The sequence below is a fragment of the Phasianus colchicus genome, chromosome 7, assembly GCF_987193195.1.
Source record: "Phasianus colchicus chromosome 7, bPhaCol1.hap1.1, whole genome shotgun sequence".
In the NCBI taxonomy this organism is placed as follows: domain Eukaryota; kingdom Metazoa; phylum Chordata; class Aves; order Galliformes; family Phasianidae; genus Phasianus; species Phasianus colchicus.
Window position 1 is genome coordinate 1687902 of NC_143442.1, and position 23924 is coordinate 1711825.

At 36.8% G+C, this 23924-nt stretch overlaps 1 protein-coding gene across 1 annotated transcript in view; it reads left to right on the forward strand.

The window, feature by feature from the left end:
- The window catches only part of NEB (nebulin), a 121529-nt gene that overhangs the window by 58640 nt on the left and 38965 nt on the right, over positions 1-23924 (forward strand). The window contains exons 71-110 of the mRNA XM_090143472.1: positions 26-229; positions 412-516; positions 1850-1957; positions 2340-2651; positions 3594-3797; positions 4029-4133; positions 4631-4735; positions 4825-5136; positions 5451-5555; positions 5817-5915; positions 7028-7129; positions 7332-7439; positions 8354-8665; positions 8784-8888; positions 8972-9076; positions 9606-9710; positions 10609-10716; positions 10803-10916; positions 11662-11859; positions 12582-12686; positions 13262-13366; positions 13451-13555; positions 13981-14088; positions 14771-14884; positions 15335-15532; positions 15952-16056; positions 16691-16795; positions 17073-17180; positions 17560-17667; positions 18549-18656; positions 19275-19379; positions 19472-19576; positions 19756-19854; positions 20084-20194; positions 20373-20477; positions 21134-21238; positions 21662-21766; positions 22780-22884; positions 23198-23302; positions 23420-23524. Of these exons, the coding sequence (XP_089999598.1) occupies positions 26-229; positions 412-516; positions 1850-1957; positions 2340-2651; positions 3594-3797; positions 4029-4133; positions 4631-4735; positions 4825-5136; positions 5451-5555; positions 5817-5915; positions 7028-7129; positions 7332-7439; positions 8354-8665; positions 8784-8888; positions 8972-9076; positions 9606-9710; positions 10609-10716; positions 10803-10916; positions 11662-11859; positions 12582-12686; positions 13262-13366; positions 13451-13555; positions 13981-14088; positions 14771-14884; positions 15335-15532; positions 15952-16056; positions 16691-16795; positions 17073-17180; positions 17560-17667; positions 18549-18656; positions 19275-19379; positions 19472-19576; positions 19756-19854; positions 20084-20194; positions 20373-20477; positions 21134-21238; positions 21662-21766; positions 22780-22884; positions 23198-23302; positions 23420-23524 (5235 nt within the window). The remainder of the gene's footprint in view (positions 1-25; positions 230-411; positions 517-1849; positions 1958-2339; positions 2652-3593; positions 3798-4028; positions 4134-4630; positions 4736-4824; positions 5137-5450; positions 5556-5816; positions 5916-7027; positions 7130-7331; positions 7440-8353; positions 8666-8783; positions 8889-8971; positions 9077-9605; positions 9711-10608; positions 10717-10802; positions 10917-11661; positions 11860-12581; positions 12687-13261; positions 13367-13450; positions 13556-13980; positions 14089-14770; positions 14885-15334; positions 15533-15951; positions 16057-16690; positions 16796-17072; positions 17181-17559; positions 17668-18548; positions 18657-19274; positions 19380-19471; positions 19577-19755; positions 19855-20083; positions 20195-20372; positions 20478-21133; positions 21239-21661; positions 21767-22779; positions 22885-23197; positions 23303-23419; positions 23525-23924) is intronic.

The window sequence follows — 23924 nt, forward strand, 5'->3', positions numbered from 1 at the left end:
CAGTCACCCTTTGTTTTATTTGCAGAATGTGTACAAATCAGACCTGGAGTGGTTACGAGGTATTGGCTGGCTGACAGAAGGTTCTGTGGATGTAGTCAAAGCCAAGAAAGCCCAGGAAATCCTGAATGACAAGTTGTATCGCACACGGCCAGACCAGATAAAATTCACCAGTGTAACTGATGCGCCAGATGTTGTCCAGGCTAAGATCAATGCTATGCAACTCAGTAATGTAAGCTTTTGTTTTCTTTATCTTACACTGTACGTGGACATTTCTTTGTGTTGGAGAGTACAGTTTCTAACATGATAATGGTTAATTTAAAATTGATGTTGCAAAGTAATTCCCACAAGTGTTGTTGTATTTTTCAGTGTTCAGGCCATAGTGAAATGTCATTATGCTTCCTTTCTCCTTAGCATCTGTACCGTGAGGCCTGGGACAAGGACAAGACACAGATTTCCATACCTTCTGACACTCCTGAGATGCTGCAGTCAAAACTCAATGCTCTGAACATCAGCAATGTAAGAGAATAAAATAAGATGTGTGTGAACTGTTATTAACTTCAGGGTGTGCCAACTGCTCATAGAGGTTTTCACCTGACTCCTGTCTTCTTTTAGGTTTTGCCATAAAGAATGGCACATGCTACTGCTATTTTCCACTGTGTTAGTACTGTAAACTGTAGATTACATCCAGTGGCTGCCTATGCAGAGTGTAATTAATGTCTGCACATCCTTTGTTATTGAACCTGACATTCATCAAGCAAGGAATCAGCAAGGGTGCTGATCTAGACTCCATGCTGTTGTGTCCTCAGAAAGTCCTTGTGAATATGAAAATAACAAAATTGCCTCTGTGGAACATGCCAACACTGACACATTTTGTCTTAAACTATACATGTTCCAGAATCTATTGAGCAACGAGTCACCTGCCTTGTCTGATGGGCATGTGTTTGTGAGCAAAGTTAGAACTTCAGGGCATAATTACAGAAGACTTCTTCCTTTGATAAAAACTGGCAAAGATTTTTTGTGGAGCTGTTCAAGTAGTCTGTAGACTCATCATCCCTGAGATGTTTTGCAGCTGTGTGTTGCTTCACCCACTATTTCTGTGGGACTAGGACTAGCACTGGAGATTTTATAAGGCTGAAAGCAGTTTCCTGTTCTGTGTTTTCAGAATGGAGGGGGCAGGAAATTTTTGGCTGGAATCTGCATTCATTCCTAGATGTTCTTGGTGTTGAACATCAAGTTAACGATTGTTCAGAAGTAGTGGATGTGATTGAATTAAAACTCAAATGTTTCAGGTGTTGCTGCAATAGACATTTCAGTATCCTCTTTTTTTCTTTTTTTTTTTTTAAACCTTGCCCTTGCTTTGATTACAGAGTTCCTTGTGGTCTGACTTGTGATATAATTCACTTTCTCTTTTTCCACAGTCATCAGAGAAATTCAAATCATGTTATTTACTGAGCCACTCTGGTGACATCAAGTTCAGGTGGACTGACCAAACATTTGAGGGCCATCTTGACATTAAAGGAGGAGCACTTGTGTTTTTGTGCTTCGTTTCCCAGATGGCATGGGTTTTTAGTGACATATGTAGACACTTCAATTTCTGTTCAATCTTGTATATGGACTAAGACTCACTGCCAACGGTCACATTCTTTATTGGTCCAGAAAAAGACCAGAAAAGAAGGAAGTCTCTGGCTGGTGTAGGAGGCTTCACAAGTCAGGAGGGCTTGGATTCATTTAATCAGGAGAGCAGATGTTTTGTCTCCAGTAACTCTTCTCCAGATGTATGTGTGTGTATGACCACACCAAGGCCAGGGTTCTGGCTAGATGTAACATGGTTGATCAATTTACTTTGCAGAAACATTATCAGAAAGCCTGGGATGAGGCCAAAGCGAAGAACTACGACCTAAGAGCTGACGCCATTCCCATCAAACACGCCAAGGCTTCCAGAGACATTGCTAGTGAGGTACGGCCTCCTCTGAACGTGGTTGTCCTGTGTTGTGTCTTCCTTTGTCCCGCTTGGCAGAACGGAGTGAGGTGCATCTCAGGTAGAAGCAGAGTGAGAGTTTGTGTCCCTTTGTTATTTGAAGGGCTGTCCTGCGTGCTTCTTTCTTTCTGCAGCTTGAAGCTGCCTGTGAGTTAGTGGTCCATTCTTAGGATACAGCGTGATAAGCTTGTAGGAGTGCTGGGAGTGCCAGGTAGCAAAGTGTTAGTTTCCAGCCACCAAGAAACGAGGTAAAACTGATTATGAGGTAAAACTGAAATGAGGTAGAGCCTAAGGCCCTTCCTATCAGTGGTGTTCAGGCAAGAAGTTGTGTGGCTGCTGATGTTGTTTTTACTTTTCTTAGTACAAGTACAAGGAGACTCACGAGAAGCAGAAAGGGCACTACATCGGGTGCCGAACCGCCAAGGAGGATCCCAAGCTGATGTGGGCTGCACGAGCCATGTTGCTGCAGAATGACCGCATTTACAGGAAGGCGTACAACGACTCGAAGGCCCAGATCCACATGCCAGTGGATGCAATGTCACTGCAGGCAGCCAAGGAGTGCCAGACTCTTGTCAGTGATGTTGACTACCGCCATTACCTTCACCAGTGGACGTGTCTGCCTGACCACAATGATGTGGTGCACGCGAGGAAAGCCTACGACCTACAGAGTGATGTACGTATGTATGAAGATGTGGCATATACATGTGTGTTGTTATTTCATTTTAGTTCAGTCACAAATATTTGACCTTTAGAACAGTTTCTCCTACAGTCTCGTCTTTTTCATTCTTTGTATTATTTGTAAACTTTCATAGGACTTAATATGTGTCTGCTGTGTTTCACATTCTTTTTGAGTATGTCATTTGGAGGTGATAAAGCATCTGCTGTTCTCAGTACTTCTTAGATAACAAGTGTTTGTTGCTTGTTATCTGTTGAGTTTATTGTTTTTGTTTACCTGGGTCTACTTGAAAATTTGTTTGTTGTTATGAACACTATGTAAGACTGCAGCTAAGATATTCTAGTGATTTCAAAGCAAGTGGAGTAAATGCAGCTGCTTTTGTGCTTTGGCTTTACAACTTAATCAAAACACTGTCCCTCTATTTCGCTTGAGCTTCAATGGTGAGATTCATGTTCCTTGTTGAAGAATTTGGTCAATTGAAATGAAAATAATGTTGCCACTTCAGGAGATCTGCTGATTAGCTCCACTCCTCAGTATCTCCATTCCTTTTTTTTTTTTTTTTGCTTAACTTATTTTTGCCATCTTTCACAATGGGCAGCATGTTTTCTTATTTGGACCCTTAAATCATTGAAGCACCTAGAGGAATGCATATTTTGGAGGGAAGAGAATAACCTTTTATCATCCTTAACATCCATTCTGTTCATTTGTTTCTCCACTATTTATTTTCATAAGTTTTTGAATGTTCTGCTTAATTTATTAGCTTACTTAGATCTTCTTCTCTAGCTTACTTATTGCTTTGAGTATCTCTTGTGTATAAGGGATTAATCTAGGTCTAGCTGTCTGGCAGTTTTCTAAAACATATCCTTCTTTATTTAGTCTAAAATAATTCAGACTGTCATTTTTAACACTGTTTTATTTTTCTGATCATCTCCAACACAGGCTGTTTATAAGTCAGACCTAGAATGGCTCCGTGGAATTGGCTGGTTGCCTAATGATTCTCCAGGTATTCAGAGAGTGAAACATGCCCAGGATCTCCTGAGTGACAAGGTGTATCGCACACCTATTGACAGCGTGAAGTACACCAGTGTCGTCGATTCTCCAGACATTGTTCTAGCTAAAGTGAATGCTGAACAGCTCAGTATTGTACGTTACAGTGTTCTTGAATTCTTTCATTCTTTGGAGGTGATAAACAGTTGAACAGAAAACTCTTAAGTTCTGTTAATGTAAAGTTGATCAGTGGGATTTTAAGTTGCCTTACGCTTTTCAAGACGTTTTATTTTTTTGGAGATGATAATTAATGTAAGATTTATGGAATTTTGTGTTATTGACAAGTGCAGTTCCGTGTTTTAAATACAAAATGAATTATTTTAACAGCCAAAATACAAAGAAGCCTGGGAAAAGGACAAGACTATGATCCATATTATGCCAGACACACCTGAAATCAACCTAGCCAAGTCTAATGCTCATAATTATAGCAAGGTATGTTTATTGTTCTACTTTCTACATTAAAAAAATAGTAAACTCTGAATTTCAACTTTCTAAGATGTTACTTAAAAAGTTGGAGGTTAAGTCACATGAATCTTCTTGAAATCTTTCCTTATATGCAGCTTACAACATTCCCTTCCCTCTACTGAGCATTCTTGAAGTATTTGGACAGTTTAAAATAAATGCTTGCATGCAGCTGTTGAGAAATGATTAATATAATGCACCACTGAGACAATACTTTATTAAATGGAAGAGAAGATGTAAATATTTTCAGAACTTTTACAAACACCTTTCTATGCTGTATAGGTTGTATAGTGGTGTGTTACAGACACTGTGCGTGTACTGACAAGCAGTATTTATAGCTAGAAACAGAAGTGATGCTCCCCCAAAAATACCACATTTCAGCAAACAAATGACAGTGTAGTGCATGTTTCTTTAATGACAAATGCTAGGGTATCTGGCACATGTGTGACATTGTACTGTCTTTTCAGAAACTGTATAGAGAAGCCTGGGATGAAGTGAAGATGAGTTATGATTTGAGAGCAGACGCAATCCCAATTAAAGCAGCCAAAGCTTCCAGAGAAATTGCTAGTGATGTAAGTGCAAAAAGAGGCATCTAGCTTTCCATATGCTTTAAGAAGTATTCCATAACTGTTATTAATGGTGATCTTTGCTCTTTACCCAGTATAAATACAAACTGGATCATGAGAAGCAGAAAGGACATTATGTTGGAGTTCCAAATGCAAAAGCAGATACAAAAATGCAGTTTGCCCTTGGCATAGGCAAGGTTCAGAGTGAACTGGAATACAAGAAACACTTTGCCAAATGGAAGACACAGTGCCATCTGCCTGTTGATATGCTGTCTATCCAGTCAGCTAAACATGGGCAGTCTTTGGTCAGCGATGTTGATTACCGTCATTACCTGCATCAGTGGATCTGTCTTCCAGATCAGAATGATGTGATACATGCCAGGAAAGCCTACGATCTTCAAAGTGATGTGAGTTCACGTGCAAACTTAGTTTAACTTCTTACTGTGTTATTTGCTTCAGCTCTAACTGAAATCAGTGGAAATCTTCTGCTAAGTGCAGTGAATTGGCTTTGCTGGCTGTTTAGAATACATAGTGTTTGCCAGTATTACGTACTGCTAAGTTTGAAGAGTACTGAGTTTAGATGTACTGCTAAAGAATTTAGATGAAGTTGGAATTACTATTCTCCTTTTAACCATCAGGAGTGCATGCCATTCTGTATGGATCTTGCAGGATTGTACAGGGAACTGTAGCTACCAGCACAAACTCTATTTTGTTTTCTCAGGCTGTTTACAAATCTGATTTAGAATGGCTACGAGGAATTGGATGGTTGCCAAATGATTCACTTGGAATAAATCACGTCAAACATGCCGGAGACCTATTGAATGAGGTAACCAGAGTTCTCAGTATTAACATTTTCTCAGGAGTAGTTGTAATTTTCAGTATTTTTTAATGATTATGTACACCAGTATTTCATTTATTTTTATTGCAAAAAACACAACTGGAGTATTTCCACAGTATTCACCATGTATAGAGTGTTTTTTCTTTCAATGTAACCTTTGTTTTGTTCTCTGTATAGTCAGAATTAGTGTGTTAGCTGTAAAATATTCCACTATAATCTGACTGTATTTTCATCTTTTCTGCTTTTCAGAGAAAGTATCGTACAAAAGTTGAAACACTTCAATTTACTCCAGTGACAGACAGAGTTGATTATGTCACAGCGAAGAAAAGTGGTGAAATTCTTAGTGATGTAAGTTTGCTGGCATCTTGTCAGGCTGTTAACTTGATCTGTGTGTGGCAGTATTTTATTTAAAAAAAAAAAAAGGCAAAATAATTCTGGATCAGGCTTTGTGGATTCTGTTAATGTTTGACATAAAGTTGAACAGAATGTCACTATTTCATCTCTATCCCTCTATCGTGTCTGTGGGAAGAAGCTCCTCAAGCAGCATAAGATCACTCCTAGACTTGTGGAAAGCCACTGCTAGGTCTGTGACAGCCCCTTCCTTTTCTGTCTTGGCTGATACCTTTGGTGACAGTTGACAACATTGAACATAAGTAACCACATGTACTGTAGCAACCGTAATGCTTACTCCTTCCCAGTTAAGTCAGTGCAATCTTAAACTGTCCAGTTAATTACTGTGCTACAACAATCATTAGAAAAATTGGTGTGCTGTCAGCTTGCCATTCTTCATATGTTTTTGAAGTCTGTGAGAAGCTGGCATGTGAAGATGAAGTGACACAACCCCCTCTCAGTTCATGAATTTGTGCTGCTTTTTTCAATTTGCTTCTGGTAGAGAGCATGCTAAGTTAAACACTCAGATTAGTTCCAGCAGTGGTAGAAGGATGGTAATGACAAAGCTGAATTGAATAGCATGCTGCTGCTCTTCAAGCTCATCCACGTGTTTGGTCATGTCCTGTCCTTGGGAACATGGCTCAATGTATACATCAGTGGTTAGGAGATGCTAGGATTCTGCATTCATGTAAGGTTATGTTGGATAGAGAGAACTGATCTTGCAAAACTTAAAATCTGTCCTGGTTCAAGTACTTCTTGCTGTAGTTTGGCAATTGGCTGTGGAGCCTTGTAGACAAATAACTGGTGCAACTTCATCTTCTGAAGATACTTCCCTGTCCATCCAGCTGCCGCGGAACAAGTTTTCCAATTTTCTGAGAAACTGTATAAAATCTTTCCTTGTATATCTTCCTTTAAAAATATACATCCATTTAAACGTATGCTTAATCACATTTAATAGGCTTGAAAATTCAGGTTTGTATACATTATTTTATGCATAAAATACAGGTCTTGGTATTGTGTTTTCCATCTGCTGTGATGATGTGACACTTGGTTTTTTTTCTCTGTTCTAGATTAAATACCACAAAGCATGGAATGAAGTCAAGTCAAATTATACTCTAACAGATACACCACAGCTAGATATGGCTCGAGAGGCAGCCAGAATTCTTAATCAGGTATGTGTTCTCTCCTTGATCATATGACAGTTTCTACTCACATCAATATCTCTTCTGAGGGATTTAGAAAACTTGCCATATTAAGAACACCCTAGAGAAAGGATTCATTTTATTTGCACTTTTGTATACTTTATATATTTTTAATACCTATAACTCCAGTAGTTTTGAATTTCTCCTTTCTCCTCTCTTCTCTTTTCCACAGAGTTTATACAAGGAAAGCTGGGAGAAAGAAAAAGCCACTGGTTATCTCTTACCTCCTGACACTGTGCAGATCCGTCATGCCAAACACTCGAATGATGTCCAAAGTGAGGTAATAATTTTTCTCATCGCATTAGGAGAGCAAGTGCCTAGAAGCTTAAAAATATTAAAGGCCTTACAAGTTCAATAAAAGATATGCAAAGCTTTGCATTAGGGATAACATCCAGTGGGCATTTTATGACTGATGAAGTTCACTGTCCTCCAGACAATTCAGACATTTTTGAGATTATGATTTTTATGGATATCAGTATTGAAAGGTCAGATTCTTTTTTCCACCTTTAGTTTCTCCAGATGCAGTCCTTTCAAAGTCATCTAAGGTAAAACTTCATATTTTATAAGCTTATAAAAATTAATAAATATGATTATTTATATATATATATATATATTATATATATGTATATATATATTTATATATATCTGATTTAACTTTCTGTCATATTTTGGAGACTTCCTCTATGAGAAACCATAAGATGGTATGCACGTTAAATTTCAAAGTTTTGTGTAATGAGAGTTGAAGCTCTTGCATGACACTTGGTTAACTACTGAGTGCAGGTTTTGTCAAAAATATGGTGTAAATGCCTTAAATAAAGGTCAACTCTTCAGACAGTCTTAAATTATATTTTACAAAAACGTGCTGGAAATCTGGAGCTGAGTGCTTTATTAGCAGACATTTTCTAGCTAGGCTTTCCTCTTGTTTTGAAAACACACCCTACTGAAAAATGATAGCATATTAGTCTAGGAAATTACACATTTTGAAGTGGAAGGACTACACAAAGTAACATTACTGTTTGCTCCTGATTTATTGTGATCAAGTATTGAAAATCAGACTGCAGTTGGCAACTATCTGTTAATAAAACAGTCTCATTGGTTCTTGGTGTTGACAAAGCCATGGCTGTTCATGGCTTAAAAAAAGAGTAGATACAATCAGTATTGATTATTTTACTTTTTTCTCTCCTCTTCCATCAGCTTAAGTACAAAGCTGACTATGTCAAACAAAGAGGTCACTACGTGGGAGTCCCCAGTATGAGAGATGATCCCAAACTGGTGTGGTTTGAACATGCAGGCGAGATCCAGAATGACAGATTGTATAAATCAAATTACCACAAGACAAAGTCCAAAATTCACATCCCTGTGGATATTATGTCAGTTGTAGCAGCCAAGGAGTGTCAGATGTTGGTCAGTGATGTTGACTACCGCCACTACCTCCATCAGTGGACGTGCCACCCTGACCAGAATGATTGCATTCAGGCAAGGAAGGCCTATGATCTGCAAAGCGACGTAAGTGATTTTACATACATACCATGTAATTTCCAATTTGTTTGATCTGAGTGCATTTTTCATATTATATAAGGCTGAAGTACATAATTCCTTTTCTGTTTGTAACTTTATTATTTAGAATATTTATAAATCTGACTTGGAATGGCTCCGTGGTTGTGGCTGGATTCCTCTGGATTCAGTGGAACATAAGAAAGTCAAGCATGCACAGGAACTGATAAATAAGGTAAGAAGGTATTTTAGTTGTTGTGTGGCTAAGCTCTTCTTTCTCATCCCCAGTGTATAAGAAAATATTTCATCTCTTTGCAGAGAGCGTATACAAAAGATGCCCTTGAAAACTTTTCTAAATTCACCAGCGTGGTTGACACTCCAGACATTGTCTTGGCAAAGATTAACTCTGTCAATCAGAGCGATGTACGTACATTTTTTTCTTTCAGTATTATTAGAATTAGGAGATGATTTAATTTATCTAGCTTTTGCTAGACTGTACTGTGTTTAGCTCTGTGTGTGTCTATGTGTGTATGCATATGCATGCTTATTTACAGTAGACTTCTATTGGGCAAGTTGTTTAGTAAGAATATATAAATAATATTGCTACAACAAAGCATTTTACATTTGTCTGTAGACAAATATGGGTTATCCCTTATTTACAGTTGATACAGATTTTCCTTATAGTGATTTAAAATTGAGTCTTGTTCTTGGTAAGCTGGTGGAATTCATGGTGTGGCTGCTGTCTTTAAATTGCTGATAAGCATGTTCTGTTTTACTAATGATGGTAACTGATGACATCTGTCTGTGTACCATAGTGGTTGAAATGCACTATACAACATTTCTGAAGATGTGATCACGTAGCAGAAAATAAATGTCTACTTCTTACAGATGGACAAGTTGGGATAATATATTTCTATTGTGGCATTAACTCAGTATTTGTTTTCTCTCGTAGCTAAAATACAAAGAAACATTTAACCTCGAGAAAGGCCAGTACATCGGGTCTGATGATACTCCTGAACTGAATCATGCCAGAGACATGTCCTTGCTGTATAGTGATGTAAGATCTGATAAATACCTAACTGAGCTACACTTAGTTTTGAAAGCAACAGAATATAGACTGAACTTCAGAATACTATTCTGTTTCTGTCATTAGTTTACCACGGGGCACTGGAAATGTCGTTTAATCTCATTTTTAGTTTTTTCTAGTTAGGACAGTTAGGTTAGGGGTTGTTTCTTTCCCCACTAAACTGATCCCAAAGTACTACTGTGTGGTGTTTGGAAGTAGGAGGAGCATTGGTATAGTTGCGATTCTGTGATGTGAGTTTACATTTATTTTTTTTATGAGAGGAAAATTTTAGGTGACTTATGTTATTAAGCAGTTATTTATCAGTAGTCTCACTAATTTTAATTGGAAGTATTTACTTTTGGAAGTGTAAGTGACTAATTTATATGTCAAATCTTTGTAGTCTAGTCTGAAAGTCAGTGTGTTTAATATTTAAAACATGATGTATTTAAAAAGTTCCATTGACACAATTACTGCTCTTATAATAAATACAAGTTTTACTTGGAGATTTTTCATGATTTCAAACAAATTATCTGTAAGATTATCAAGGTCAATTCTATACTTTTAAACAGCAGTTCATATCTACATTTTGAATATTTCTGTTACTTTTCTGGGTGTCAAACAATGAATTCCAGGTCACCATTTCAAGAGAGCAAATCTAGAAAGAGAGTTCAAGTTTGTGCTCCATTACTCTCCTGAGTGGGAGCTCTGTCTTAGACCAAATATGTGTTCTGGATGAATATTCTTCATTTACTGTATTGGGATGATTGATGGAAAGAGGAACTGCTCTATAAAAAGTCATATTCCATATGAGTGAAAATAGCAGAATCAGACCTCTTGGAAAGTATAATGGATCTTATATCAAAGTTTGTATTGTGTTCTGTTTATCTAGAAACTTTATAAAAGAGACTGGGAAATCAGCAAGCCCATTGGGTATACTTTGGATACAACATACATTCCACTTGTTGGAGCCAAGCATGCAAACTACGTGAATAGTGAGGTTAGTAGGAATTTTCCATTCCTTCTTTTTATTTTCTTATCTCTTGTGAACACGAACTTTACAATTTCGACATGTTTATTTTGCAGCGTAAATATAAGGAGCTATATGAGAAGCTGAAAGGCCATTATCTGGCTGGGAAGGACATTGGAGATTTCCCCAGCGTCGTTCATTCGTTAGCATTCCAGAAAATAAGGAGCGCGGTGAGGAGACAATCAACCTTGCCCCAGTAGTTTCTGTTTCCTTTATTAGTAGTGTCTGTCTCATATTGAACATAAGGAATGCTATGCTTGTTAACATCAGTAATAGTATTTTCCATACGCTTTCCTGAAGGTATTTGGGGTGAATCATTGAATTTAAAATAAGAGATTAAGATGGATTTTTTTTTTCAAACTATGGGACCTATTAGAGTTTTCTATTTTATATTAAGAATTTGATCAGCAAAAAATACTGTATGGCTTGAGATACTTTTGCTATGTTAGCAAAATATATATATATTTTTTTAGTGAAATAGGAATTGAGGAATAATTGAGAAAGATAAATATCCATTTGGTGTTTTGTCATCACCACTGAACGTATAACATGTCATGCAAGGCATGGTTAATATAATCTCTAATATTATGTCTCCTTTTGAAAAGGGAGATGAATTGGATTAAAGAAAAGCTTTTAACATATGCATTTCTTATCTTGAAGTAGTGTTACCTTTCACACACACAGTTAAATCTGTCAGTGAAGGAGGCTGTTCTTGTCTTTCCAGTACCTTGTGTAGAATAAATGGTGATTAATATCTAAGTTCAGACTTCCTCCCACTGAATCCCGTTGGAGTTTAGCCACTAAACTAAGATTAGCCTCAGATTGTGCTGTTATATAACCTGCTGCCTTCTGGAGTCAAAATTATGCAGGAAAACACTATTCATTTTTTTTCCTTCCTCAATCTTTGCTTTTTAGTTGGCATACAGAAAGAATTATGAAGACACTAAAACAAGAGTCCATATTCCAAGTGATATGATGAATCATGTGCTAGCTAAGAAGTGTCAGTATATCCTCAGTGACCTTGAATACCGAACTTACCTCCATCACTGGAATTGTTCTCCTGAAGAACATGATGTTATTCAAGCAAGAAGGGCCCAGGAAATTTTGAGTGATGTATGTATTTCACGTATTTATTTAACATTTTACAAAGTCATCTTTTCAAGATACTTAAATATCAAATGCTTTCAGATATTTTTGCAGTATTTAAACATGAAATTGTTAACCGTGGTCTTAGATTGCTTAGTGTCACAGTACTAAAGATTTTTACATTTTCATGGGGGGGGATCTTAATGATCTACTTATTTCTCTCACACTTATAAATTGGAAAAACTTAAGAAGTTAAAATTTGCAAAGCCTTCCCAAAGTTCACCAGATTGACTTGTTGAGACTATGTAGAATGATGGTAAGCATCTTACCATCTGGCACATGCAGACATGGGATGCAGATGTACCATTGTAGAGTCAAAGCATTGCTGTGCTGCAATGATCACCAATTAATTTGCACAGGAGCCAGGACAGTTTGCACAGACCTCCTGGATGAGTATGGAAAAGACTTCTCTTTGAGGCTGTATCCTACAGCTGCAGATGATACTTGAATTTCATATTAAATACTCAACAGTATCTCTACTCGGGGGAAAAGCCTTCCTAATAAAATGTAATGATGTGTTAATTTCCTGGCCTATTAATATGATGTATAATTGCTGAATAAGCTTGAATTGTGGTGCATTGAGTTTGCACAAGTGGCAAAAGCTGAATAAAGTAAAAATAACAGCATTTTCTTCAAACAGGGGCAAATTTCTTCCTAATTAATTAGGCATCTTTTTTTTTCCTGTATAGGTGGTGTATAAAGATGACTTAAATTGGCTGAAGGGAATTGGATGCTATGTCTGGGATACTCCACAAATCCTGCATGCTAAAAAATCATATGACCTCCAGAGCCAAGTAAGCAAGTTGCCCTCACACAAGTAAACATATATAAGATTATTTTTTTCTTCATTTACAATTCACTGGGACTTACGCCTATCCTACTTGAAAGCAGAATGAAATAATAACATCCGAAATACTCTTTCTAATTATTGCAATGCAATCTTGCAGCTTAGACTGTGGAGTCTTGATAATTCTTGTTGCTAAAAAAGCAGAAAAACTGGGAGAATGGAAGTACTGCAGCATTTTGGTTTTTAACAGTGAGAAGGTCACACTCATTCTGTGTACAACTCTGTGCACAAAATACCTCAGTCAAGTTATTTATGCTGGGAGAAGGGTATCTGCTGCCTTGCTGGTTGTTCTTAGCCTAGACATGCTTTACAATTATCTACAAATTTCTTTACTACGTAGTTCATACTTGCTGTGTTCCTATGTAGAGGCATTTCTTCAGTACAGCAGTAACTTCAAGTTGGTCTTGCTTGGGCTGTAATCCTGTGCTTTTGTTATCTGATTTTAAAAGACTGATTTTAAAGGAAGTTAGCAGGGAATTTTGTGGTCATTTTCAACATTTTTTTTTTCTTCTGTTTCCTTAGATAAAATATACAGCTGCTGGAAAAGAGAATTTACAGAACTTTGGTGTTGTTACTGATACACCAGTCTATGTGACTGCGGTGCAGAGTACTATAAATGCCAGTGATGTGAGTGTCTCCTTCTTTTCTATTCTTTTTTTTTTTCCTTTGCTCCTTCTGAGAATTGAGACAAGTTCATCTTTCATTTTATAGGTTAAATACAAAGAAGATTACCATAAAACTAAGGACAAGTATACAACTGTGACTGAAACAGCAGACTCTGAAAGAGTTCAAAATCTGAAGCATCTTTTTAGCAATGTAAGTGTTTTTCTCTCAAGGTACTACTGAGATATTTTATTTTATTTTGTTTGTCCTCTCTGTTTGAAGATAAGTTTACAAATATGAAACTTACCAAAGTCAGTGACAGCCCTCTGAATTGTCTGAGTATGGAGAGGATGCTGAATATCAGGCTCAGTCTTGTCAAAATATAAGTGTTAATAAATGGGTGAAGAAATTTGCACCTGAACCAAAAAGAGTTCATGTATGAGTAGGGATAAAACTAATGGGAAAGAACTTTGTTACCTTTTGTGTGTGCTATCAAGATTACTGTACTGTCTTAATTTCTGTGAAGTAATGGTAAGGTGTGAAATAATCATCACAACAGAAGGGCTATTGATTTTTACTGGACATTGGTTATTACCCAGGGAATCTTTCCACTGATAGACACTTTCTATTCCCCACAGAATCTCTACAAAGAAGCCTGGGACAGGGTGAAAGCTACTAGCTACATAATGCCTTCTGATGCTGTATCCCTAGCACGTGCAAAGGAACTGAAGCATAATGCTAGTATTGTAAGTCAATGAAATACTTGGATTTTTGTTTAATAAGATCAGTTCTGTCAATTCAAGCATTCATGTCTTGCATTTAAATACCAAAGCATTTCAATATTTTAGAACTGTAGAGTCTTTTATTTTTAGCTTAAATATGTATCTGCAGAAAATCCTTTTTCTGTGAGAATAATTTGACTAGCTGTTAGATAGTCCTTTGCTGCTCCTTTTCATGGAAAAAAGTTGCATTTTATCGTAATAGAAACAACTTCTAGAAAAATTATAGCTAGTTCTCTTTTAGCCTAAATGGTCTGAGTCAGAAAAATACCAAATGTTCTATATGTCTTCAAATGATGCTTTTCTGACTGTTGAAGGACACAATTTGTTGCATTACTGAGCAGAGGCTAAAGAGAGATCACTCTCTTGGATAGATTTAAAGGAAAGAGCTGTAACAATAAAAATAACTAGTAAATTCAATTTATTTATTTAAAAATCTTCTAGCTAGCTGTAGTTACTTTTTTCAGTAGTTACAATGCATTTTGTTAGCAGCTAAAAATAAAATTGAAAACTGAGATCCTGCTTTAAATGCTTCCTCTACTGTTTGGACCGAACTGAATAGTTTTTGATTTACTTACTGATTTGGTTAAAAAATAACAGTTTTCTAACTGGAATTTGTTATTTGTTGTTTTTCTTTACATCTGCTTAGGTAAAATACCGAGAAGAATATGACAAGTTTAAAGCTCTATACACACTACCTAGAAGTGTTGAGGATGATCCCAATACAGCAAGGTGCCTTAGAGTTGGAAAGCTTAATATTGATGTAAGTGGTGTTTTCTTAGAATCCACACAGATAATGTATTTCAGTATGCATTTGGCAGTGTTCAGTATTTCCTAAATATGGTAATCACCCACAAATGTCTTTTCAGGCTTCTGCATCAACTGTTGAATTGTCTGTTCTAAACCTCTAAGTCTAATATGTTTATGTATGAAACACTGCACTGCCTGGCCTACCTCTTTTTGACACCAGTGCCATGAAAATTTGTATTTTAGCACCCTTTATTTATTATGGTGAGCTTGAAGGTTCCTTATTTGCAAATCTGTAGAGTAGACGAGATGGAAATGTTAGTCACAGACAAAATGATTGCTCTCCAACTGTAACAATCCATGAAAATATTAGTAGAATACTATATTCTTTTGCCTCAGCCTTATCAACAGTTAATAATTCAGGCTATTTGTCAGTATTATTAATGTGAATGTTTTAATTCTGCAGCGTCTCTACAAGGAAACCTATGAAAAGAATAAAGCCAAAGTCCACATTGTTCCTGACATGGTAGACATAATTGCTGCTAAAGATGCTCAGCAGAAAATCAGTGAAATTGATTACCGCACACGTCTCCATGACTGGATCTGCCTCCCAGATCTTCAGATCAATGCACATGTTCGAAAAGTAGCTGATCAGATCAGTGATGTGAGTTCACAAGTGTTTGTGGTTCACTGTTTTTTTTAAAGGATTCTTGCATTTGTGCTCTGTAAAGGAAGTGATTTTGCAGAAACTTGGTTGGGGCACTCTGTGGTTTCCACTTGTATCTATTATGCTCAACTACACAGCATCTAGATCATGTTTTTGTAATACAGACAAATCAGTCTGTACTGAAATGTGGCTTGGAATGCATCATTTCAGTGTTATCAGTATAGGCTCTGGGCCAAAACCTTGCAGTTCTTGAAATGCTGAAGAAAAATCATTTTAATTCCTAAAATAATTGTTTTGTCAAAAACCAATAACCATTAACCTGCCATCATTTGACAGTTGTGTTTCAGACTGATTTAACAATAAGGGGTTGGATCATGCTGCACATCTTAGATTGCTTCTTTTCTCTCATATCTTAGGTGGTATACAAGGATGATCTTAACTGGCTGAAAGGCATTGGCTGCTTTGTTTGGGACACTCCTGAGATTCTCCATGCTAAACATGCCTACGACCTTCGCAGTGATGTGAGTCTGAATTGGACACACTGTTTCTGCTTACTTCTTAATATTTTTCAAAGCATTGTATTAACAGGATGGAGTAGCTTTATTCTAATTCAGATATGGTCTGAAAAATGTCTTATGACCTTCTCTACTGAAATATCTGCTAGCTGTCTTCCCAGGGCTCCATTTTGGAGCCAGTTCTCTTGTGTGTCTTTATAAATAATTTAGTACAAATTCAAGTCCTGCATCCAAGTAAATTTGCAAGTAATGCTAATCTGGGTGAAGCTGCTGACTCCATCGATGTCAAGATGTCCTTAGCTTGGGATTAAGGCTTTAAAATGAGAGAATAATCATTTTGCTTTTCCTGATTGTGTGCCCCCTGTTAAGTTGTGTATCAGAATTAGGTTGGGTGCACATCACATGGCGCGTATGAATATTCTGATGACATTTCCCACTGTTTCTTGATAGGAGTTCTTAAGTAGGTGCCATATTCATTTATGCAGCCTTAATTTCGAGACATTTCTGTATTAATGCTGATTCGTGAGTAGAATAAGTATCTAATAAAATAAATAGTAATTACTGTAAATATAAAGATATAATAAAATCAGTTAACAATAACTAGTCTTACTGACTAGAGTTCTTGAATTTCTCTCTGCAGATCAAGTACAAATCTGATGCAGAAAAAACGAAGAGCAAATACACTGTGGTCATGGACACTCCTGTTTATGTCCAGAGTATCCTCAGTGGCTTGAATGCCAGTGAAGTAAGTGCCTTTTCTTCACAGTTCCTAGATATGTCACTTTAATATATGTAGTCATTATTTCATTGCTTATTATCTACAGCTCATTGACCTTACATTTATTAAGGCATCACTAAATATTTAATCACTAAATCGCAGTCACTAAAATCATTAATTGCCTGAATTCAAAAGAATTTCATCCAGTTTTTTGGAAGATATTCCCACGTGTATGCAAATAATACATACTGTGACAAAGCACCGCCATTATGACTCTCCTCTAATTACTTTTTCTTTCTCTTAGGTTGTCTATCGTGGTGACTATTTAAATAAAATTAGAGGCAAAATGATTCCTACTAACAAAACAGTGGATTTGGAGCGGGCACATCATGCAAACAAGATACAGAGTGAAGTAAGTATAAGAACTTAGTTTTCATCAAAATGCCAAAAAAAAAAAAAGTCCATATTCTTCTCCTGTTTGATGCGTTTTCATACTTTCTCTCAGTCTTTCCTTTCTGCAAGTCTGTTTTCTGAGATTCAAAACCTGGATTCTTTAAATGCTAGTCTTTATTTAGCTCTTCAGATGTGGAAGCTGGATTTCACTTCATGAAAATAAAGTGGGACAGTGTCCTTATTTAATCTGCAAGCATGCATTATAGTACGGATATTTGGGAAATCTGTTGCCAAGTGTGTGTAAGAGATTTTCTGTGTAGCTAATGAATATTGTCAAATACTACACACAGTTGTCTCAAAGACTCTCCCTCTCCTTTCCTCCCCCTGCTTCTTTACAGAATTTGTATCGCTGGGCTGGTTTGAAAGCTCTGCCTACTGGATACAGTCTTCCCAAAGATACCCCTGGCTTCCAGCATGCTAAACACGTCCAGTACATTGGCAGTGATGTAAGTAATGTACTGTGTCCTTCTATGAGTTACCAGGGAAAATTTGGTGCCTGTTTTGTAGGAGTGCACAACTGTTGAGGCAGTTATTTCTCAGATGTGAGAATGGTTGCCAGAAAGCAACAAGAGTGGCGGTAGTTCTGTGTGTTCCATGTGTTTGCCTGAGCCAGGAACTTATGATAACCACGACACAAGCAGTAAATTCATCAGCCAGTGTGAAGTCCCACTGAGTAAGGTAGGTAGAGCAGGGTGCTGATAGCAATTGCATCAACAGTCTCTGACAAGGTGAGGGTCAACTTCCATCCGGGTCCTTACAGTCAGGAGGTACAGAAGACAGAACAGAAATTGGAGACAAGCTACCTACAGCATAGGTGCAAGGTAAATCCAAGAGATGGAACTTGAAACCAGGCTACAAAACAGAGCTAGAGATGAGCTACTTGTGAGGGAGGACAAGTGCCCATCCAGGAAATGAGGACAAAAGCAGTGCTGAAGTGTCTACAGCATTGCTCAGACAAGGGCTGACGCCTCTGGTGTGCCTAATCTCAGCAATCAGTTCTTACTAGTGCACTCAGCTCCCAACACTGGTAATGTTTACATTAACAGAATTGAAGAAACTGCTATCAAAATAAAAATTTTCTCGGACAGATGTGCATACCATATTAGACATAAGGAAAATTTAAAATGTTATTAATCTTGGGTGAGATCATGAAGGTAAAAATACTGAGGATGCCTATTTAGCTCTGATGTAACTCATTTGACTATCTCTAAAAATCTGAATCTAAAAATCTACATAAATTACTGCCAGAACAGCAGTGTTCTGGAAAGGAAATTTAGTTTCTACCTACTCTTGTTCAATCTAAAAGATTTTCTTTCCCACTTTGTAGCTGAAATATAAAGAAGCCTATGAACATATGAAAGCCAAAGGCTACACTCTGGGACCTAATGATGTTGGGTTTGAGAATGTGAAGAAAGTGAATCAAGTCATTAATGAGGTACAGTATTTGTTCTCATTTGTATTTATAGTGCCCAAAATCTGAGGGATGAAAATACATTGACTGGAAAGATTGTAGGATCTTTGTTCACTGAGGCTTTTAAGAACAGGATAGACAAATGTCCATTGAGAATGGCAGGGGATCATTGATTCAGCCTTGGAGTTGGGCAGTGTGGCTTTTTAATGTTCTTGATGACTCTTAACTTTCTACAGTCCTGTAAAACTATTGCCTTACAGTGAAATCACTTCTAGCCTAATTTTATTAACCATTCTGCTGCTGTTTGGTTAAAGATGTACAGAAATTGTGTCTTTGACATTGAGTCTCTGTAACTTTATATATAAGTACTCATTTCTTTGATCATTGACTTACTAGTTTGAAAATTTAGCATATATGTTTATGTATTTATAGGATTGGGGTCTTAGATTCTATGTGTAGCTGTTAGAGGTGCTGCTATCAAAAAAAGTCTGGTTAGAAGTATGGTTGCTCCCTTTTTTTTTTCTATTAGTTCTGCAATATCTAGCAAAAGAGCTGGTCAAAAAAGACAAGAACTTACACCCTGCCAAATTTCTTGCTGCATTTAAGTTTTTAACATGTAGAATCCTGTTTTCTTTGATACAGAGGTTGTATCGGGCAACGTACCACAAGAACAAGGATAAGATTCATACTACTCCAGACACACCAGAAATCCGTCAAGTCAGAGCAACACAGGAAGCTGTCAGTGATGTATGTGCCTTTCTAACATAAAAACAGAAGATATTTAGAATATTCAGCATGATCTTGCATGAAAACTACTATTTTTTTTCTTTGTCTTTCAGTTGATCTACAAGTCAGATTTCTTTAAGATGCAAGGACACTTGATTTCCTTGCCATTCACTCCTCAGGTGTTGCACTGCCGCTATGTTGGGGACATCACAAGTGATGTAAGTATCTCCTATTGAGATACCTGGTATTTGAATGTAGAACTTTTACACTGAAAGTGGAATTTGGCTTTTATCCTATTCTGTAATAGGTAAGTGCTTTGTAATTGTCTTCAAGGACTGATGAGTGAACTTGTCTGCAAAGTTAATATTCTGTTTTTCTTCTCCTAATTGCCTTATAGAATAAATACAAAGAGGATCTGAAGTGGTTGCAGGGCTTGGGCTGCTTCCTTTATGATACTCCTGATATGGTCCGTGCTCGTCAGCTGCGTAAGCTTTGGGTAAGGTTCTTCTTATGAAAAGAATATATGTGTAACAACGGTACATTTAGTGACACGTGTGATATGTAATCCAAGAAATGAAGTATATGAAAATAAGTGAGGAGCAACGACAGCATGTACTGCTGTGCTTCTGTTTCAAAGCACTGTTATTTTATACTGTGAATGTTCTAAGAATAATAAAACTAAGAATAACAAAAGCTTCCTAAGTGATACTGCCTTTATCTTTCAGTCTAATTATGTATATACTGATACTGCAAAGAAGATGCGGGATAAATACAGTGTGGTGTTGGATACTCCTGGATACAGGACTGTTCAGGAACTAAAAACCCATTTGAGTGATGTAAGTTCTATGTTAATTTTATTCATCTTTGGTAGCTGTAATTAAGTAAAGCTCAGATCTTCTCACTGTTTTGTTTTCAGAAATACGTGAGATGCTACAACTGGAAAGCTGTGTTTGGGCAGCTGTTACACAAATGTATGTAAGAGAAGAAATCATTCACAGACTTTTCTTTTTCTAGCTGGTTTACAGGGCTGCAGGCAAGGAGCTGAAGACAAAATACACTTCTGTCCTTGACACACCTGACTTCTTGAGAGCCAAGAAAGGACAAAAAATACAGAGCCAGGTGAAAAATTTCTACTAATAGAAAACAGTCGGGGTTCTTTCTTAATATTGTCATTAAGTACAGCAAAATCTTTCCAGGTCATTTTAAATCAATATGGAATTCCTAGAGAGTACTTTTAAAAATGGCCATTGTTAAGTGACTGTAATTTTTCATGTTTACCATATCTCTGTGATGGTCAAATCCAACTTTGGCTGTCTGAAACAAAGCATTGAACCATGGTCTGTTGTGTTCAGATTCTCTGAAACTCTGACTTTGTCAGAGGAATAAGTACTTCTATCAATCCACCATTTGTTCGTTATCTTCAGTCACATAGTTCTTGCTGAGTTAGTACAAAATGTTGTTACCCAACAGAAAAAAAACAGACTGTTTGCATGCTTTTATCAAAGTGAGGCATGGATGTAGGGCAGAAACAGCATTAATGTCACATGCATTGGACTTGGGGGTTCCTGAAGATACTGCTAATATTTACAGAACACTGTGAGTGATGGAAAAAGGTGGACTGAGATAATATGGAAAGTGAAAGGGTGCAATTCTCACCATTTTTTTCTGGGGTAAATTGGGTGTTTATGCATTGTGAACTTATAGTTATTTTTCAGGCTGATAAAGTAAAACTTACTTGAAATGTATTTTTTTGGATTCTTTCTGTCTTGCTGCAGTATTTGTATGTGGAACTTGCCACCAAAGAGAGACCTCATCACCATGCTGGTAGCCAGACTCCAGCCTTCACACATGCCAGGCATGTAAAAGACATGGTCAGTGAGGTAAGACTGGTCTTTTGTTTGGTACCAATGTTCTAAACTGCTTAGTAGTTTCATTTCTAATTTTGATGATGGGTTCAGGGCTCAAATCTGTTTGCCTTTTACTTAGCATTGTAACTCATACTTAAGTTCCATGTTTCCTTTACAATTTGTGGTAAATGACTGCACGCTTCTTACGAAGTTAAATATTTTACAAGATATGTGCTTCTAAATACTTGTCTGCAGAATCGGTGGCAGATTGGCCGCAAGATCTGGAACATCTAGTATGAATTGAACAGCCAAACTTATTTCCCAGTGTTTTGACAGAGAGCTTTGCAAGAATGATTTTGTGCTCCAGATAGCACCTCTAGGTGTTGATGTAAAATGAGATTGGCAACTGCTTCTAAGACTGAAGATGTAACTTTTCCCTTTTACTGTTTCTCTTAGACAAAATATAAGATCCAGTATGAGAAGATGAAGGACAAATACACACCAGTCCTTGACACACCAGTCTTGATCAGAGCCAAGAGAGCATACCTGAATGCCAGTGATGTATGTAGTCCATGAATGCTTTCGCTCCTAATTTTTCTTGGTTTCTACCAAAAAAAAAAAAAAGGATCAGTGGGGAACAATCATGCAAACCAGGGATTGTCTCAGCTTTGTTCAAGAACTAGCTCACCTCTCTTCCATTTCCATTTGATATTACAGAAATAGTTTCACTTGGTGTCACTAATGCTTTCTTACCTTTATTATAATTCGTATTAATTTTGCTTTGCACTGAAATGTTGACTTAGAGAAGGAAAAAAATAAGTTGCTTACATATGAAATCACCCAGTAGTGCAGATCAGTGTGAAATGATTGATGCTGGAGCCAGGATATAATACCTTTTAACAGATAATTTCATCTCTGTTTGGTTTTAGGAGTTGACTTATGTGTCCTTGAGAACTTGCTCATTGTTTCATTTAGAAGTAAATTAGAGATCTCACTCTTTAGTGGGACCTTTGCTACGTATTTTACACTGCACATTGCCCAGGTACCCTGGGAAATCCTGATGGAATTTTTGTTAGGCCAGTGTTTTGATGAGAATCTTTCTTACTGCTCTCATGAAAGGGATTTTTAAGATTTTAAGAGTATATCACTTCTTTTGCACACTGGTTTTCTCTTCTGAGAAGGTCTTTCTCCTAAGATTGGAATGATCTTCCTGCTTTCTTCTGGGACCAGAACATAGAAGAAGGGATGCATAGGGGTTTTTTTTGGCTATTTTAGGGATCAAATACTTAGTACATGGCTATCTTTTCTCAGTCTGCAATTTGAAAGAATAGGATGAAGTTTTGCTTTAGATGTACCAACTCCTTTTATCTCTAATTTTCATCACAAGTCTCAGTCAAATTGTAACTGATTTTAGGTAGTTGAAGCTTCTTGAAATTCCTCAGGACTTACATTAGGATATTGGAAAGCAACATATAACTTTATCATTCCTCAGGTGTAGGATTTTTAACTAAAATGATTCCTGATAGATAAAATATGGTTTTTAATATATAACTTTTTTTTTTTTTTTTTTCCAGCTACGCTACAAAGAAACCTTTGAGAACACAAAGGGGAAATACCACACAGTGAAAGATGCTTTGGATATTGTCTATCATCGAAAAGTCACAGATGATATTAGCAGTGTATGTATATGAGATTTTAATTTCCAATTAATGTTTGTCATTTAATAGCCTAGAACATACTAGTCATGTTGTTAGTTATTTGACTGCATCAAATAATTAGAAAAATATGATCAGCACTGTTAATAATATTTTCTTTTCTTGATTATGTGCTTGATTGACTTTGTCTTAAAAAAAAAAAAGTGAGTACAAGTAAATCTTATTTTCACTGCTGTAGTTCTGGTGCTCCAGAAACAAAGAGTGTCTGAAAGTTGCATGGGTTGAGGTGCTCCATTCTCAAAATCTATTTTTTTTGTTCTCTTGATTTTCTTTGTAGGTGAAATACAAAGAAAACTATATGAGCCAGCTGGGAATCTGGAGATCAATCCCAGACCGACCAGAACATTTCCATCATCGTATCGTCACAGATGCTATTAGTGATGTGAGTTCAAGTAGTTCCTGGATGTGAGAGATTGGAACTTTACATGTAGGTTTCCTAAATGAAAACCGAGTCTTATTTCTTGAGAAAGTGAAGGCATGTTTTGTTTCTTTCCTAAAGGTTAAATACAAGGAGGACTTATCGTGGCTCAGAGGCATCGGCTGTTATGCATGGGATACACCAGATTTTACTTTGGCAGAAAAGAATAAAGTGCTCTACAGTGGAGTAAGTAAAACGTCCTGAGTTGTTGCTAAATGGTTTTTATTTTATTTTATTTTTTTGTACTTTGGTTTTTCTTAGGAAAATTCAGTTCTGGCCTGGATATTGATATGAATTTGTCACGGTAGAACTTGAGAAAAGATCTGTAATTTCAATTCTTGGTGTGAAAGAAAAACGAGGCAAAATGATCTTTTATTTATCCCCTGTGGTCGCTGTAAAAGTTTCTGTTCCATTGTAATACTTTCATAGTGATTGTAGAAATCAAGCTTTAAAGTTATCAAGATTTGATGCTTCCATTGAGTGCTTGATATGATAGTTCTGTTCTGTAAGATGTTACATTTACAGCTATTTTGCAGTAATTTTTTTTTTGCTTGTAGTTGAGTTAAATAATTAAATCAGCAATATT